This window comes from Chanodichthys erythropterus, chromosome 10 (assembly GCF_024489055.1).
Source record: "Chanodichthys erythropterus isolate Z2021 chromosome 10, ASM2448905v1, whole genome shotgun sequence".
Lineage (NCBI taxonomy): Eukaryota > Metazoa > Chordata > Actinopteri > Cypriniformes > Xenocyprididae > Chanodichthys > Chanodichthys erythropterus.
This window is the reverse complement of record NC_090230.1, coordinates 37,140,616-37,158,194: the sequence shown is the minus strand read 5'-3', so window position 1 is coordinate 37,158,194 and position 17,579 is coordinate 37,140,616. Positions and strand designations below refer to the sequence as shown.

Genomic DNA, 17,579 nt, shown 5'->3' with positions numbered 1-17,579 from the left:
TCTGGGATCATGTAGAGCTCTTTGAAGCTGCACTGAAACTGTAATTTTGACCATCAACTGTTTGGACTCCACTATATGGAGAAAAATCCTGGAATGTTTTCATCAAAAACCTTTATTTCTTTTCAACTGAAGAAAGAAAGACATAAACATCTTGGATGACATGGGGGTGAGTAAATTATCAGGAAATTTTTATTTGAAAGTGGACTAATCCTTAAGGAACTATAAGGAATCTGGGCTCTGGATATGATACTGGCTAAACAAGATTTCCCAATAATACACTTGCAGTGCAGTGTAGTAAAATATAAAAAGTGCATAGGATAAATAATAACTTTTATGGATAACATGTAATTTCATTTACGCTTTTAATGGTTTTATTTATTGTGGAATGTCATAAATAGTTTAATCATAAATCATACAGTAGATTGCCCGTTACTTTGATTTGGCTTTGCATGCAAATGTTTTTATCAGCATTCTGTAAGCTTGTAGATATACATATCTGTTAATGTTTTCATGTCAAGACCCAGTAGTGGTTTTTGAATAACATTAACACATCCTGTATGAACAGCTTCTTTCCTTATTCTGCAGTCCCTTCCTTTCAGCAATTGTGGTTTTGTAAGGCACATTGCCTATATTAATTTACAGGTCAATGGGGCATAGCAGCAGCTGGCCACACCACAAATGTCAGTAAACCTTAGTCAGTAAAAAATAGTTTATGTCTCATTTGTTGAATCCTTTTATACCAATATTTATATGGTAAGACATTTTCTTTCTTTCTTTCTTTCTTTCTTTCTTTCTTTCTTTCTTTCTTTCTTTCTTTCTTTCTTTCTTTCTTTCTTTCTTTCTTATTCTTTTTTTTGTTTTCTTGTCCTCTATTTGCCATTGTGTTTTGATCTATATAACACAAATGCAAAATGAATGATAAAAGTGATTAAACAAAGCACATAACATCTACCTTTATCATGTGTTCCAATATATTGAGGACTTATGCTGCTTGCTCAGTTTATTTAATGAGCTAATTCAATACAATTCATAACTTTGTCACTTAATTTCAATGTGTGTGGAAAGAAGTTTACTAGGTAAAGAAGTTTACATATTTGTAATTTTTCGTTGTGCCAATGTAATAAACAATACAGAGAATATTGAGGAAAAAATAGAACATAAAATGCAGCAAACATACTTTCTGAAATGAGGTACATACTATTAAGATACATGAGTAAATTACAAATATAAATTCTACAAAGATAATCATATCATTTACAAATAACAGCTTTAGCAGTTTAATCACAATTAATGTTCTGTAAAAATATTGACCAGAGAGGATGCTGGTTGAAATATGTTCAGTGTTAAAATGTATTTAACAGTCTTTTTAAACCAGGGATAAAATAAAGCATAGACCAGAGGATTCATACCTGAGTTAACATACACAATCCATGTCAAAACATTTATGGTTGTGGTAGAGGTTACTGATATAGAACAGATATAGTATGGAATCCAGCACAGCAGATAAACTGTTACAATGATTCCTAATGTCAGAACAGCTTTACCCTCAGATTTCCTCCTCACTGAACCTTCCATTACACATTTACCACCCTTTAGAGAGTTTATAACTTTCACTTGCTGATGTACAACATAGAAAATCCTCAAATATAAAATTATGATCAGAATACATGGACAAATAAAACCCAATAACAGATCAATGACTCTCCAGATGAAAATCAAAACATCTGTTCTCTGTGATGTGTCAGTATATCCACTATTAATTACAAAGGCAGTGTTATAAGCTGAGGAGCAAAACCAGCTCAGACAGATGCTTATTGCAGTTTTAGTCATTGTTATTTTCTGTGGGTACAGTAAAGGGTGACACACAGCCATATAACGATCAACAGCTATTAAAACTAAATTAGTAAGAGATGCTGAGAAAAGCACTGAAACAAAGATTAAATAGAGTCCACAGATAGTGTCTCCAAAGTCCCAACACATCCCTATCAGCCTGGTGGCCTCTATGGGCATGATAAGTCCAATAAGCAGGTCGGCTACAGCCAGAGAGAGAATGAGCAGGTTTGTTGGAGTGTGAAGCTTCTTGAAGTGAGAGATGGAGATGATCACTAGCAGGTTCACAAACACAGTCCATGCTGACAACAATGATACAAATGCATACATGATATTGTATTCATGTCGCGAGCGTTTTCCCTTGATACATGATGAGTTGATGGCAGGAAAGCAGTATTGAGTCTCATGATCCTCTGTTTCATAGGCCATGAGTGAGTCTCCTCTGAGTTTGTTCTGCTCTACTTTCATTTATATAGTATCTGGATCAGTCAGACCAACCCATCTCCCACCCACTCTGATGTAACTTACAGTAAAAAAAAAAACAACAAAAACAAACAAACAGATTTTTAATTTATTTATTTGTTGTTGTTTTTGTTTTGTTTTTTGAAAATTAGCTCAAATTAAAATGCAATTAATTTCTTCAGTCCAGATTAGGATTCTCTGATGCTGTTCAAAAGTTCATGCATTTTGTTTTTATATTTTCTTATTGCTTTGTATTTACACATGAAAGCAATGCACAGATGGAACTGAACTGAATACAGGTGTGGTGGTTATTGAAGCCCAAAAAAATGCATCCATCCATAAAAATAATCCATAGAGCTCCAGGGGGTTATTAAAGGCCTTCTGAAGCAAAGCGATGGGTTTTTGTAAGAAAAATATCCATATTTAAAACTTTATAAACTAAAATATCTAGCTGACAACTGTACGCATACTGTGTGCAAGCAAGGCTGGTGCGTGCCTATATAGGCAAACTAAGCAGCCTCACAGGGCGGCAAGCCAGTTACAGTGAACAAGAATCGACCCAGTGCTTTACAGCCTTAACAAATATCATGTGCCAGAGCGAGCTGCGGGCCACAATCGGCCGGGTTAACATGCGCTGATGCCGAGTTTGAGCCGCAGGGCAGCCAAGCTCAGGCCGATTACTACATGCTATCTGGGAAGAGAGGGATTTAATTTTCAAATTAATTCATTTATTTTTTAGACATTATTTTGGAATTATTTCACTTACATCAAAAATTTATCACTAAATTAACTAAATCTAAATTAACTTTCCTTTATTCTGCAAGTACCACAACCTGCATAGAAACCAATGCAGATATTCCAGAAAACAAAAAAAATGCCATGGACACAAAAACTTGCGACACACAGTGTGGACATTAAAATGTTTAGATCAGATTCCAATCGGAAACATAAATAACTGGATTTGGACTGACAGTCTGAATGAGGCTTTCAAGTGGCACAAATCAGAATTGAAAAGATCAGATTCCATGTGGTTTGTACTGTTCACACTGTCATCGGCAGAACAGATACAAGTTACATGTGGCAAAAAAATAAAAAAATAAAAAAATAAAAATCCTCCAACATTTCTCTTTAAAATTTCTTTTAATCGTGATTTAAAATTATTTTAATTCGTGATGTGACATGTTTTGTCTTGCTCTGTCCCCATGCGCTTCCACGTTCGACATTGGGTCAGCTTCCATCGGCAATAGGCGGGTGATGTCACTGACCAGGAGCTATAAAGCCTCCCCTAAAACACACTCATTCAGCTTCTGTGTCTTCAGCAAGCGCTACGTGTGAAACTTGTCTGTCTTATATATTGTTGTCTGTCCTGATCTATATCATTCAGTATGGCGAGCGAACAGCATTTCAAATGCATTTCATTACGGGTGGGGACACACACCAATTATGTGTTGTTTGTTGGGAGTGCAGCATGCCCAGGCAGCTCTCGAGGGGTTTGCGTGTGAGCATTGTGAGCAGCTACCTCTGAGAACACTGTGCTCCCGCCGAGCCCTCTCCGAGGAGGGTCCAGCTTCGGCTGAGGCATGTCACCTCATGTCGTGGGGTTCGCAAATGGATGTGGCAGAGGGGTTAGAGACAGGCCCTGCCCTATCTCGGCCTTCACCCGCTGCATCCAATGTGTCAGGTCAGAGTCAGGAAGCACATGTTGCGGTTTCTTCCGCTCCGGTTGATACTGTTTCATTAATAGCGTCCAGTTCTGAGGAATTGGACGTCGTTAGTGTGACAACGGGAGAAGTTGAAGACTCGTCACTTCACTCTCCCACCAGCAAGGAGCTAGTGGAGGTGTTGACTCACACCGTGACTAAGTTGAACATTGACTGGCCAGCGGAGAAACAAGAGCAGCAGGTTAAGAGTAAGCCAGATCTGCTCAACCTCCACGTCTGGGCTTTCCATTTTTTCCCCGACATCCACACCGAGATGTTGAGGTTGTGGAAGAGACTGGTCTCTTACTATGTCTATACACCACAGACTTCAACATACAGCAGTGTGGTTAGTATGAGGAAGCACGGTTATGGGGCAATGCCAAAGGCGGAAGAGATGCTTGCGAGCCATCTCTGCCCCCAAGTGGCATCGTCCCTTAAAGCCCCGACATTGCCCACCAAGCCCCTGAAGACTACATCAGCGCTGGTGGGCAAAGCGTACTCGGCTGCAGGTCAGGCAGCGGCGTGCTTGCATACTATGTCCATCTCGCAAGCATACCAAGCTGACCTGCTCAGAGACTTGGATGAGAGTGAGTAAGGGGGTGCAGACATGATTCAGGAGATACATCAGTCAGCTAACTTAGCCCTCCGTGCCACCAAGGAGATGGTCAAATCCACTGGCCACTCTATAGCAGCCCTGGTGGCCACGGAGAGGCATCTCTGGCTGACTTTGATGGAGATCAAAGAAAAGGACAAAACGTTTCTCCTGGATGCCCCACTGAATCCCTCCGGCCTCTTCGGTGATGCTATAACTTCCCAGAAACAGGCTGCAGCACTGCAGCAGTTTCTCCCCTGCTGAACCCCAGCCGAGTACAAGCTCCTTGCACAGACAACACCAGAAGAAGAGTGTTGCTACCCGTACTCCCCCTCCGAGGAGCTGGGAGGCGGGGCAGCGCTCGCAGGCGAAATCCTCGAAGGGTAAGACGGATCTGAGGACCATCATTGCTGCTAAGAAGGGTTCGTCAAAGAAATCCTGATGCCAAGTGTGTCCGGATCCTGAGGGTGGTCCCCTCCGAAGCCAGGCGGTGTTCACTTCATATCATTGTGCCTGTCTGCCTTCGGTGTCCTCAAGGGGGTGCTTTGCCAACCCTGCTGCAATGCCAGGGTGCAGTAGTTTCATGCGAGTCACCCTCTGGCTCACGCTCGCTCCCTGCCAGGATGCCGCTTCAAGGCACTGCTTCAGGGAACTGTGCTAGCTGCCCATATTACACCAGAGGCCAGCCTCGAGAGCCTGGTTCCCTTAGTAGATTTTGTAACATAATGGAAATCTCTGTCAAACATATCTCATGTGCTGCTGTGCTGAGGGAAACATAGCCTACATACGGCTCACGTGTTTGAACGCAGAGCAGGCAGAGGTAAATGAAAACAATAAATAACTCATTTCAACTTTTAAATAAAATTAATGAGTACCTTTAGTGTTTTCAATGATGTGCAGCCTATACATATCTGTTTACAGCTCAAAAAATGTGTTCTGGGGTTTCATGACCCTTTAATAACTTACATGCTGTTTCATATGGTGATGATGCTTTGTTTTCTTGATTCAGCAAAAACAGCTTGTGTTGTCTATATTCTAGACATCAAGATGGCGCCGCGCATGGCAGCCACAGTGCTTAGCTCTTCAGTGTTTGTTCTGTTTTCGTTAGTTTTTCCTGTTTTTCAAACACCATCAGTTTTACCAGGGATGAACTGCTGAACATTCGGCAGTACACACCACAAAATCTTTTACCAGATTTCGATTATTCAAATATGAAAGGTGGTGTTCAGATGTAACTGTGTTAAAGAAGATGTGCTGTCCAGATCTTGAAACACTCTTCATTAACTGCAAACCGTTCTATTCGCCGCGGGAGTTTTGCTCGTTCATTCTGGTGAGCGTCTACATTCCTCCGCAAGCGCACGTGAGCTCGGCTTTACAGTTACTCGCTGATATGATCACAGAGAGTGAGCAACAACACCCGGACTCTGTTCTAATCATTCTCGGGGACTTTAATAAAGCGTTTCTGTCACGTGAACTGCCCAAATACAGACAGCATGTTACTTGTCCCACCAGAGACAGTAATATACTCGACCATTGTTACACAGCAATAAAGGATGCATATCACTCTGTCCCACGGGCAGCTTTGGGGCTCTCTGATCACTGTTTAGTTCATCTCATTCCAACCTACAGGCAGAAACTGAAATCAGCTAAACCTGTAGCAAAGACTGTAAAGAGATGGACCACCGAAACAGAGCGAGCTTTACAAGCCTGTTTCGAATGGACTGATTGGAGTGTTTTTGAAGCTGCTGCCACCGATCTGGACGAGCTCACAGAGACTGTTACATCATATATCAGTTTCTGTGGGGGTCTGTGCATTCCTACAAAGACTCATTTATCTTACAACAACGACAAACCCTGGTTCACTGCAAAACTCAGCCAGCTCCGTCAGGCCAAAGAAGATGCTCGCAGAAAAGGGGACAGAGTCTTGTACTAACAGGCCAAATACACACTGGAAAAGGAGATCAGAGTGGCAAAGAGGAATTATTCTGGTAAACTTCAGAATCAGTTCTCTTCTAATGACACAGCTTCAGTGTGGAAAGGTCTGAAAGTTATCAGCAACTACAAGACACCATCCCCCAGCTCTGTGGAGAATCAACAACTGGCAGATGATCTGAATGGGTTTTATTGCAGGTTTGAAAAATCACCATTCACACCTCCAACAACCCCCCTCTCCCCCACACCTGCAATTCAGTTCAGTGAAGATGACGTGCGCCAGGTCTTCAGAAAAAACAAGAGAAGAAAGGCACCAGGCCCAGACAGCGTTTCACCAGCCTGTCTGAAAACCTGCGCTGACCAGCTGGCCCCCATCTTCACACAGATCTTCAACAGATCACTGGAGCTGTGCAAAGTCCCCTCATGGGCCCCCTTACTGGACCCCCTGCAGTTTGCTTACCGAGCAAACAGGTCTGTGGATGATGCAGTCAATGTGGGACTGCATTATGTTCTCCAGCATCTGGACAGACCAGTGACTTATGTGAGGATCCTGTTTGTGGACTTCAGCTCTGCTTTTAACACCATCGTCCCATCACTCCTCCAACCTAAACTAACTCAGCTCTCCGTGCCCACCTCTGTCTGTCATTGGATCACCAGCTTCCTGACAGACAGGCAGTAGCTAGAGAGGCTGGGAAAATTCTCATCCAGCACCCTCACCATCAGCACCGGCGCCCCTCAGGGCTGTGTCCTCTCCCCACTGCTCTTCTCCCTGTACACCAACGACTGCACCTCTAAAGACCCCTCTGTCAAGCTCCTGAAGTTTGCGAATGACACCACACTGATCGGCCTCATCCGGGACAGTGACGAGTCTGCTTACAGACTGGAGGTTGAACAGCTGGCTGTCTGGTGCAGTCTTAACAACCTGGAGCTCAACGCGCTCAAGACAGTGGAGATGACCGTGGACTTCAGGAGAAACCCCCTGCTCTTCCCCCACTCACCATCATGAACAGCACTGTGGCAGCAGTGGAGTCATTCAGGTTCCTGGGCACCACCATCTCCTAGGACCTGAAGTGGATGGACCACATCGTGTCCATTGTGAAAAAGGCCCAGCAGAGGTTGTACTTCCTTCGCCAGCTGAGGAAGTTCAACCTACCACAGGAGCTGCTGAAACAGTTCTACTCTGCCATCATTGAATCCATCCTCTGCACTTCAATTACCGTCTGGTTCAACTCAGCTACCAAATCTGACCTCAGAAGACTACAGAGGGTAGTCCGGTCTGCTGAGCGAATCATTGGCACAACCCTTCCCACTCTCCAAGAACTGTACTTATCCAGAGTGAGAAAAAGGGCAAAGAAGATCACTCTGACCCCTCACATCCAGCACACTCCCTCTTTGAACTGTTGCCATCCGGTCGACGCTACAGAGCCCTGAGCACCAGAACGACCAGACACAGGAACAGTTTCTTCCCTCAAGCAATCCATCTTATGAACACTTGACAAACACGGAACACACAACACTATTACACATTATTTACTTAAAACACTTATTTATATCTCAATTTGCACACATAATTGTACATACAATTATGTATAATATATATTGTCTTTTGCTTTTTTTGCACTTTGTCTATCTTGTAAATTTGTATATTATTATTTTATTCTTTTTATTATGTGTCTTGTCTTGTCGCTGAACTATAAGGAATCTGGGCTCTGGATATGGATAAACAAGATTTCCCAGTACTTGCAGTGCAGTGTAGTAAAATATAAAAAGTGCATAGGATAAATAATAACTTTTATGGATAACATGTAAGTTCATATAATGCATTTAATGGTTTTATTTATTGTGGAATGTCATAAATAGTTCAATCATAAATCATACAGTAGATTGCCTGTTACTTTGATTTGGATTTGCATGCAAATGTTTTTATCAGCATTCTGTAAGCTTGTAGATATACATATCTATTTATGTTTTCATGTCAAGACCCAGTAGTGGTTTTTGAATAACATTAACACATCCTGTATGAACAGCTTCTTTTTCTTACTCTTTTTTTGCTAATTTTATTTCTGTGTGACTGTCCTCTATTTTCCATTGTGTTTTGATCTATATAACACAAATGCAAAATGAATGATAAAAGTGATTAAATAAAGCACATAGCATCTACCTTTATCATGTGTTCCAGTATATTGAGGACTTATGCTGCTTGCTCAGTTTATTTAATGAGCTAATTCAATACAATTCATAACTTTGTCACTTAATTTCAATGTGTGTGGAAAGAAGTTTACTAGGTATTTTTCAATGTGCCAATGTAAAAAAAAAAAACTTAAAGAGAACATAACATAAAAGAACATAAAACGCAGCAAACATACTTTCTGAAATGAGGTAAATACTATTAAGATACATGAGTAAATTACAAATATAAATCCCACAAAGATAATCATATCCTTTAAGAATAACAGCTTTACCAGTTTAATCACAATTAATGTTCTGTAAAGATATTGACAAGAGAGGATGCTGGCTGAAATATTTTCCGTGTTAAGATGTGTTTAACTGTCTTTTTAAACCAGGGATAAAATAAAGCATAGACCAGAGGATTCATACCTGAGTTTGCATACAAAACCCAGGCCAAAATATTTATGGTTGTGGTAGAGGTTACTGATATAGAACAGATATAGTATGGAATATAGCAAAGCAGATAAACTGTTACAATGATTCCTAATGTCAGAGCAGCTTTACCCTCAGATTTCCTCCTCACTGAACCTTCCATTACACATTTACCACCCTTTAGAGAGTTTATAACTTTCACTTGCTGATGTACAACATAGAAAATCCTCAAATACAAAGTTATGATCACGGTACAAGGAAAAATAAAACCAATGAACAGATCAGTGACTATCCAGGCAAAACCCATTGTAAAATAACACTCTCCATAGCATGTGTCTGTTCTGAGTGAAGTTTCTAATGGTCCATTATTAATTGCAATGATAAAGTAATAAGATGAGGAACAAACCCAACTCAGAAAGATGGTTATGGCAGTTTTAGTTGTGGTTATTTTCTGTGGGTACAGTAAAGGGTGACATACAGCCAAATAACGATCAACAGCAATTAAAACTAAATTACTGAGAGATGCGGAGAAGAGCAATTCAAGGATTACAACAAACAGTCTACAGAAAGTGTCTCCAAAGTACCAACATGTCTCAATCAGCCTGGTGCCCTCTATGGGCATGACAAGTCCCATAAGAACATCAGCCAAAGCTAGAGAGAGAATGATCATGTTTGTTGGAGTGTGAAGCTTCTTGAAGTGAGAGATGGAGATGATCACCAGCAGGTTCAGAAACACAGTCCATGCTGACAGCAATGATACAAACTTATTGCTTTGTATTTACACATGAAAGCAATGCGCAGATGGAACTGAACTGAATACAGGTGTGGTGGTTATTGAAGCCCAAAAAAATGCATCCAACCATAAAAATAATCCATACGGCTCCAGGGGGTTATTAAAGGCCTTCTGAAGCAAAGCGATGGGTTTTTGTAAGAAAAATATCCATATTTAAAACTTTATAAACTAAAATATCTAGCTGACAACTGTACGCATACTGTGTGCAAGCAAGGCTGGTGCGTGCCTATATAGGCAAACTAAGCAGCCTCACAGGGCGGCAAGCCAGTTACAGTGAACAAGAATCGACCCAGTGCTTTACAGCCTTAACAAATATCACGTGCCAGAGCGAGCTGCGGGCCACAATCGGCCGGGTTAACATGCGCTGATGCCGAGTTTGAGCCGCAGGGCAGCCAAGCTCAGGCCGATTACTACATGCTATCTGGGAAGAGAGGGATTTAATTTTCAAATTAATTCATTTATTTTTTAGACATTTGTTTGGAATTATTTCTCTTATATCAAAAATGTATCACTAAATTAACTAAATCTATATTAACTTTCCTTTATTCTGCAAGTACCACAACCCAACCCGCCCCACCCCTACCCAAAAGCGGCATATCAGTGCAAAATCTACATGCAAAGCACCATAATGTACATTCGAAAATGTCATCAAAACAAATAAAACTATCCAGACATAAAAAAGATGACAACTTTTACTGCTGGAGATGACTAATAATATTTACACACGCTTCTGAAAGGTAGGCTTACATATGTGTGTGTGCACTTTGTGAGATCACAATGAAAAAAATATGATCACTTTTTAGTGATTATAGAGGGAGCACTCTTTGCATGCTTTCTGCCATTTATCAGGAGCATTTATGATGGGCTGTGCAGGTTGTGTGGCAACACATATACATTTCCTTGTAATTATATAGTTTTAATGAGCCTTTATGTCAAAGTGGTAGGCTACCGCCGGCCCAATTTTTCTTGCCTGGAAAATCCAGCCTCACCACTGTACCAGCGGATGAGTCTGGTCGGCCATTGAATCAGTTTGATTTCTAGGGTGGAGCAAATCAAAGCAAACAGGAAGCGGAGTAAACCAATCAGAGAAGGGCGGATATGACGGTAGCAAAGCGACGAGAGTCAACAACGAAAAATAAATAAATAATGTGTTTTTGGTCATTTAAAACTGAATTCACTGTTGAATAGAACAAACTCTCGGGTCTCCCGTGCGCAATCTTTGTTGATATTGAAGGGACTTTCACCGCACTAGAGTGACACTGTTTGCGGTACATGATTGCACGGTACGGTTTGGAGTTGACTCGAATTGCGACGGATGGCGGACTGACCAGACTGATATATCTTGTAGAAGATATATCAGTCTGGCCTTGCCAGGCAACAATTTTTCAGCAGCCCACCGGGAATTCTCCACGAGATATTCTTTTTTTTTTTTTTTTTCTTTCTTTTTTTTTTTTACAGTGCTGTATGAAAAAAAAAAAATGAAAAAATGCTTGTGCATGCTTTTATTTAAGTGCAAGTTTATCAATATACAAAACCTCCAGTCTGCAGTCACATGCATCTCAAAGTTCATGTATATTGTCAGTGTGAAGTGGGGGCGGCACGATGGTGTTTTGCCTAGAGTGGAGTTGAGTTTGTGCCAGCCCTGTGCTCAAGTCATGATTGCCGTTGGCTCATCATAACGCAGGTCCACTGCTGTTGGCTACATGCTGTCATGATGTAAATAAGACAACAGCTGTATTGCAACCCCCTCCATGTTCCTTTTGTTGTTGTTTTTGGCATATACCTAGTATGAACACAATGTCATTGCCATAGAAACCAATGCAGATATTCCAGAAAACAAAAAATGCCATGGACACAAAAACTTGCGATACACAGTGTGGACATTCAAATTTTTAGATCAGATTCCAATCGGAAAAATAAATAACCAGATTTGGACTGACAGTCTGAATGAGGCTTTCAAGTGGCACAAATCGGAATTGAAAAGATCAGATTCCAAGTGGTTTGTACTGTTCACACTGTCATCGGCAAAACAGATACAAGTTACAAAATTCTTTTAATTCATGACGTGACATGTTTCATTAACGACGTTCAGTTCTGAGGAATTGGAGACATACAAGAGACTGGTCTCTTACTATGTGTATATACCACAGACTTCAACGTACAGCAATGTGATTAGTATGAGGAAGCACGGTTATGGGACAATCCCAAAGGCGGAATAGATGCTTGCGAGCGATCGCTGACACCAAGTGGCATTGTCCCTTAAAGCCCCGACATTGCCCACCAAGCCCCTGAAGACTACATTAGCACTCGTGGGCAAAGCGTGCTCGGCTGCAGGTCAGGTAGCGGCGTGCTTGCATACTATGTCCATCTCGCAAGCATACCAAGCTGACCTGCTCAGAGACTTGGATGAGAGTGAGGAAGTGGGTGCAGACATGATTCAGGAGATACATCAGTCAGCTAACTTAGCCCTCCGTGCCACCAAGGAGTCACTCAAATCCATCGGCCGCTCTATAGCAGCCCTGGTGGCCACGGAGAGACATCTCTGGCTGAATTTGATGGAGATCAAAGAAAAGGACAAAACGTTTCTCCTGGATGCCCCACTGAATTCCTCTGGCCTCTTCGGTGATGCTACAACTTCCCAGAAACAGGCTGCAGCACTGCAGCAGTTTCTCCCCTGCCGAACCCCAGCCGAGTACAAGCTCCTTGCACAGACAACACCAGAAGAAGAGTGTTGCTACCCGTACTCCCCCTCCGAGGAGCCGGGAGGTGGGGCAATGCTCGCAAGCGAAATCCTCGAAGGGTAAGACGGATCTGAGGACCATCATTGCTAAGAAGGCTTTGTCAAAGAAATCCTGACGCCAAGTGTGTCAGGATCCTGAGGGTGGTCCCCTCCGAAGCCAGGCGGAGTTCACTTCATATCACGGTGCCTGTCTGCCTTTGGTGTCCTCAAGGGGGGCGCTCTGCCAACCCTGCTGCAATGCCAGAGCGCAGTAGTTCCTCGCGAGTCACCCTCTGACTCACACTCATTCCCTGCCAGGGTGCCGCTTCAGGGCACTGCTTTAGGGCACTGTGCTGGCTGCCCATATTACACCAGAGGCCAGCCTCGAGAGCCTGGTTCCCTTAGTAGATTTTGTAACAGAATGGAAATCTCTGTCAAACATATCTCATGTGCTGCTGTGCTGAGGGAAACATAGCCTACATACGGCTCGCGTGTTTGAACGCAGAGCAGGCAGAGGTGAATGAGCTGCACTTTTGTGACATTTGAATTCTCTGCTGTAATGCGATCTCATGCGAACATATTTTCCATTTGTGCTGGTAGATTACAGCAAAACAATCCACATGCACCCAAACTTCTATGGTCACGTCATAGGGAAACGCATTTTTGAGTTGTAGCACTGAAGAAACAAGCACCAATGATATGTCTCTGAATGACAAGAGAGAGGCAAGAGTGATACTTCCTCATGCATAATACTGCAATTATAATCTTATGTATACTACAGCTCAGAAATTGGACTGAATGAGCTTTAAGTCATGAACAAATGTAGAAACTGTTGACGTCAGCATGTTCGTCCAGCCCATACTCGGAGCCAACCAGCACTCTGAATCTTGCCGCTTGTACATGATGACGTCAGATTTTGTGATGTTGCTCTGACATTGCTTTTCAAACCAGAAGACAGAAATCACTCTGAAAAATGCAAAAATAACTAATTTCAACTTTTAAATAAAATGAATGAGTACCCTTGGTGTTTTCAATGAAGTGCAGCCTTCTGGGGTTTCATGACCCTTTTAATAACTTACATGCTGTTTCATAAAGTGATGATGCTTTGTTTCCTTGATTCAGCAAAAACAGCTTGTGTTGTGTATATTCTGTGAATAAGGAACTATAAGGAATCTGGGCTCTGGATATGACACAGGCTAAACAAGATTTCCCAATAATACACTTGCAGTGCAGTGTAGTAAAATATAAAAAGTGCATAGGATAAATAATAACTTTTATGGATAACATGCAAGTTCATATAATGCATTTAATGGTTTTATTTATTGTGGAATGTCATAAATAGTTTAATCATAAATCATACAGTAGAATGCCCGTTACTTTGATTTGGCTTTGCATGCAAATGTTTTTTATCTGCATTCTGTAAGCTTGTAGATATGTATATCTATTTATGTTTTCATGTCAAGACCCAGTAGTGGTTTTTGAATAACATTAACACATCCTGTATGAACAGCTTCTTTTTCTTACTCTTTTTTCCCCCTAAGTTTAGTTTGTGTGACTGTCCTCCATTTGCCATTGTGTTTTGATCTATATAACACAAATGCAAAATGAATGATAAAAGTGATTAAACAAAGCACATAGCATCTACCTTTATCATGTGTTCCAGTATATTGAGGACTTATGCTGCTTGCTCAGTTTATTTAATGAGCTAATTCAATACAATTCATAACTTTGTCACTTAATTTCAATGTGTGTGGAAAGAAGTTTACTAGGTAAAATAGCTTACATATGGAAGAATATTATTAGACAATGTATCAGCCAAATTATTATTATTATTTTATTTTTCAGTGTGCTAATGTAAAAAAAAAAAACTTAAAGAGAATGTTCAAAAAAAAAAGGGGGAAAAAAAGAACATAAAACGCAACAAACATACTTTCTGAAATGAGGTAAATACTATTAAGATACATGAGTAAATTACAAATATAAATCCCACAAAGATAATCATATCCTTTACGAATAACAGCTTTACCAGTTTAATCACAATTATTGTTCTGTAAAGATATTGACAAGAGAGGATGCTGGCTGAAATATTTTCCATGTTAAGATGTGTTTAACTGTCTTTTTAAACCAGGGATAAAATAAGGCATAGACCAGAGGATTCAGACCTGAGTTTGCATATAAAACCCATGTCAAAATATTTATGGTTGTGGTAGAGGTTACTGATATAGAACAGATATAGTATGGAATATAGCAAAGCAGATAAACTGTTACAATGATTCCTAATGTCAGAGCAGCTTTACTCTCAGATTTCCTCCTCACTGAACCTTCCATTGCACATTTACCACCCTTTAGAGAATTTATAACTTTCACTTGCTGATGTACAACATAGAAAATCCTCAAATACAAAGTTATGATCAGGGTACAAGGAAAAATAAAACCAATGAACAGATCAGTGACTATCCAGGCAAAACCAATTGTAAAATAACACTCTCCATAGCATGTGTCTGTTCTGTGTGAAGTTTCTGAATGTCCATTATTAATTGCAATGATAGAGTAATAAACTGAGGAACAACCCCAGCCCAGAAAGATGGTCACTAAAGCTTTAGTTGTGGTCATTTTTTGTGGGTACAGTAAAGGGTGACAGACAGCTAAATAACGATCAACAGCAATTAAAACTAAATTACTGAGAGATGCGGAGAAGAGCAATTCAAGGATTACAACAAACAGTCTACAGAAAGTGTCTCCAAAGTACCAACATGTCTCAATCAGCCTGGTGCCCTCTATGGGCATGACAAGTCCCATAAGAACATCAGCCAAAGCCAGAGAGAGAATGATCATGTTTGTTGGAGTGTGAAGCTTCTTGAAGTGAGAGATGGAGATGATCACCAGCAGGTTCAGAAACACAGTCCATGCTGACAGCAATGATACAAACACGTACATGATATTGTATTCATATCTGGAGCGTTTTCCCTTGATACATGATGAGTTGATGGCAGGAAAGCAGTATTGAGTCTCATGATCCTCTGTCTCATAGGCCATGAGTGAGTCTCCTCCTGTTAGAAGTTTGTTCTGCTCTCGTTTCATTTATACAGTGTCTGGATCCGTCCGACCAACCCGTCTCCCGCCCACTCTGATGTAACCTACAGTTAGTAACCTAAAGTTTTAAAATCTGATTTATTAGCTTTAAAATGCAATTAATTTCTTCAGTCCAGATTAGGATTCTCTGATGCTGTTCAAAAGTTCATGCATTTTGTTTTTATATTTTCTTATTGCTTTGTATTTACACATGAAAGCAATGCACAGATGGAACTGAACTGAATACAGGTGTGGTGGTTATTGAAGCCCAAAAAAATGCATCCAACCATAAAAATAATCCATACGGCTCCAGGGAGTTATTAAAGGCCTTCTGAAGCAAAGCGATGGGTTTTTGTAAGAAAAATATCCATATTTAAATCTTTATAAACTAAAATATCTAGCTGACAACTGTACGCATACTGTGTGCAAGCAAGGCTGGTGCGTGCCTATATAGGCAAACTAAGCAGCCTCACAGGGCGGCAAGCCAGTTACAGTGAACAAGAATCGACCCAGTGCTTTACAGCCTTAACAAATATCACGTGCCAGAGCGAGCTGCGGGCCACAATCGGCCGGGTTAACATGCGCTGATGCCGAGTTTGAGCCGCAGGGCAGCCAAGCTCAGGCCGATTACTACATTCTATCTGGGAAGAGAGGGATTTAATTTTTAAATTAATTCATTTATTTTTTAGACATTTGTTTGGAATTATTTCTCTTATATCAAAAATGTATCACTAAATTAACTAAATCTAAATTAACCTGAGCATTCAGTTAATCAATGCAATCAGGACAAGAGGTATAAATACAGCAGACTTACCTCTGTTCGTCTGACAGTTCATCAGCATCCCTCCTCCACCCCTTCTCCTCACTTCAGTTCTATCTACTTCTATCTCAACGAAGGGGGGGGGAGTACTCTGGGTTCGGGCCAAAATTTCCGAGCTCGGAGCCCTCCCCCCGGACAGCACGCCAAATATGCATAACCCTTACTGTACTTAATTATATGTAAATGTGAACTCGTGAATGTGTGTGTGCATCCCCGGGCCACGGATTTGAGGCTAGCGTGGAATTTTCTCACTCATACCACTGCCTGTTGCTGCTTCTGATTGCTTTTGCGGGAAAAGGCTGTCCACATCTGCTGGTCTATGATCAGTTTTCTCTGTAGTAATAGCATGTTGACGAAACACGGTTCATTGTGCAGACAGCTTCATTTGTTATAACAGAACTTTGTGAGATCACAATGAAAAAAATATGATCATTTTTTAGTGATTATAGAGGGAGCACTCTTTGCATGCTTTCTGCCATGCCAAATATCCCTTAGTATGCATGCTTTTTTGTTAAAATTAACTGTGGTTTGTGGAGTAGATTCTATAATAACAAAATATTTATCAGGAGCATTTATTATGGGCTGTGCAGGTTGTGTGGCGACACATATACATTTCCTTGTAATTATATAGTTTTAATGAGCCTTTATGTCAAAGTGGTAGGCTACCGCCAGCCCAATTTTTCTTGCCTGGAAAATCCAGCCTCACCACTGTACCAGCGGATGAGTCTGGTTGGCCATTGAATCAATTCGATTTCTAGGGTGGAGCAAATCAAAGCAAACAGGAAGCGGAGTAAACCAATCAGAGAAGGGCGGATATGACGTTAGCAAAGCGACGAGAGTCAACAACGAAAAATAAATAATTAATGTGTTTTTGGTCATTTAAAACTGAATTCACAGCTGAATAGAACAAACTCTCGGGTCTCCCGTGCGCAATCTTTGTTGATATTGAAGGGACTTTCACCGCACTAGAGTGATGCTGTTTGCTGTACATGATTGCAAGGTACGGTTTGGAGTTGACTCGAATTGCGACGGATGGCGGACTGACCAGACTGATATAT

The 17,579-nt window shown here is 41.0% G+C and overlaps 3 protein-coding genes across 3 annotated transcripts; all 3 read right to left on the bottom strand.

Moving 5' to 3' along the window:
• Positions 1 to 1,287: 1,287 nt before the first annotated feature.
• On the bottom strand, positions 1,288 to 2,283 carry LOC137029511 (trace amine-associated receptor 13c-like). The gene has a single exon (XM_067399114.1). The coding sequence runs from the start codon at positions 2,257 to 2,259 to the stop codon at positions 1,288 to 1,290; it is 972 nt and encodes a 323-aa protein (XP_067255215.1). The 5' UTR covers positions 2,260 to 2,283.
• A 6,709-nt stretch (positions 2,284 to 8,992) lies between these two features.
• On the bottom strand, positions 8,993 to 11,184 carry LOC137028322 (trace amine-associated receptor 13c-like). Its single transcript, XM_067397087.1, has 3 exons — positions 11,106 to 11,184; positions 10,881 to 10,947; positions 8,993 to 9,887 (listed from the first exon to the last, which is right to left on the bottom strand). The coding sequence occupies exons 1-3, from the start codon at positions 11,182 to 11,184 to the stop codon at positions 8,993 to 8,995; spliced, it is 1,041 nt and encodes a 346-aa protein (XP_067253188.1).
• A 3,485-nt stretch (positions 11,185 to 14,669) lies between these two features.
• Positions 14,670 to 15,710, bottom strand: LOC137028321 (trace amine-associated receptor 13c-like). The gene has a single exon (XM_067397086.1). It carries the CDS (start codon positions 15,708 to 15,710, stop codon positions 14,670 to 14,672), a length of 1,041 nt encoding a protein of 346 aa, XP_067253187.1.
• Positions 15,711 to 17,579: the final 1,869 nt, after the last annotated feature.

Excerpts from the sequence above, each read along its gene's own strand:
- LOC137029511 (XM_067399114.1), bottom strand. The coding sequence starts at position 2,259 with ATGGCCTATGAAACAGAGGATCATGAGACTCAATACTGCTTTCCTGCC.
- LOC137028322 (XM_067397087.1), bottom strand. The coding sequence starts at position 11,184 with ATGTACCGCAAACAGTGTCACTCTAGTGCGGTGAAAGTCCCTTCAATA. Across the intron at positions 10,948-11,105 it reads TGCGCACGGGAGACCCGAGA|AAATCAAACTGATTCAATGG; the intron begins GTTTGTTCTATT and ends GCTCCACCCTAG. Across the intron at positions 9,888-10,880 it reads GGTGAGGCTGGATTTTCCAG|CAATAAGTTTGTATCATTGC; the intron begins GCAAGAAAAATT and ends GTAAATACAAAG.
- LOC137028321 (XM_067397086.1), bottom strand. The coding sequence starts at position 15,710 with ATGAAACGAGAGCAGAACAAACTTCTAACAGGAGGAGACTCACTCATG.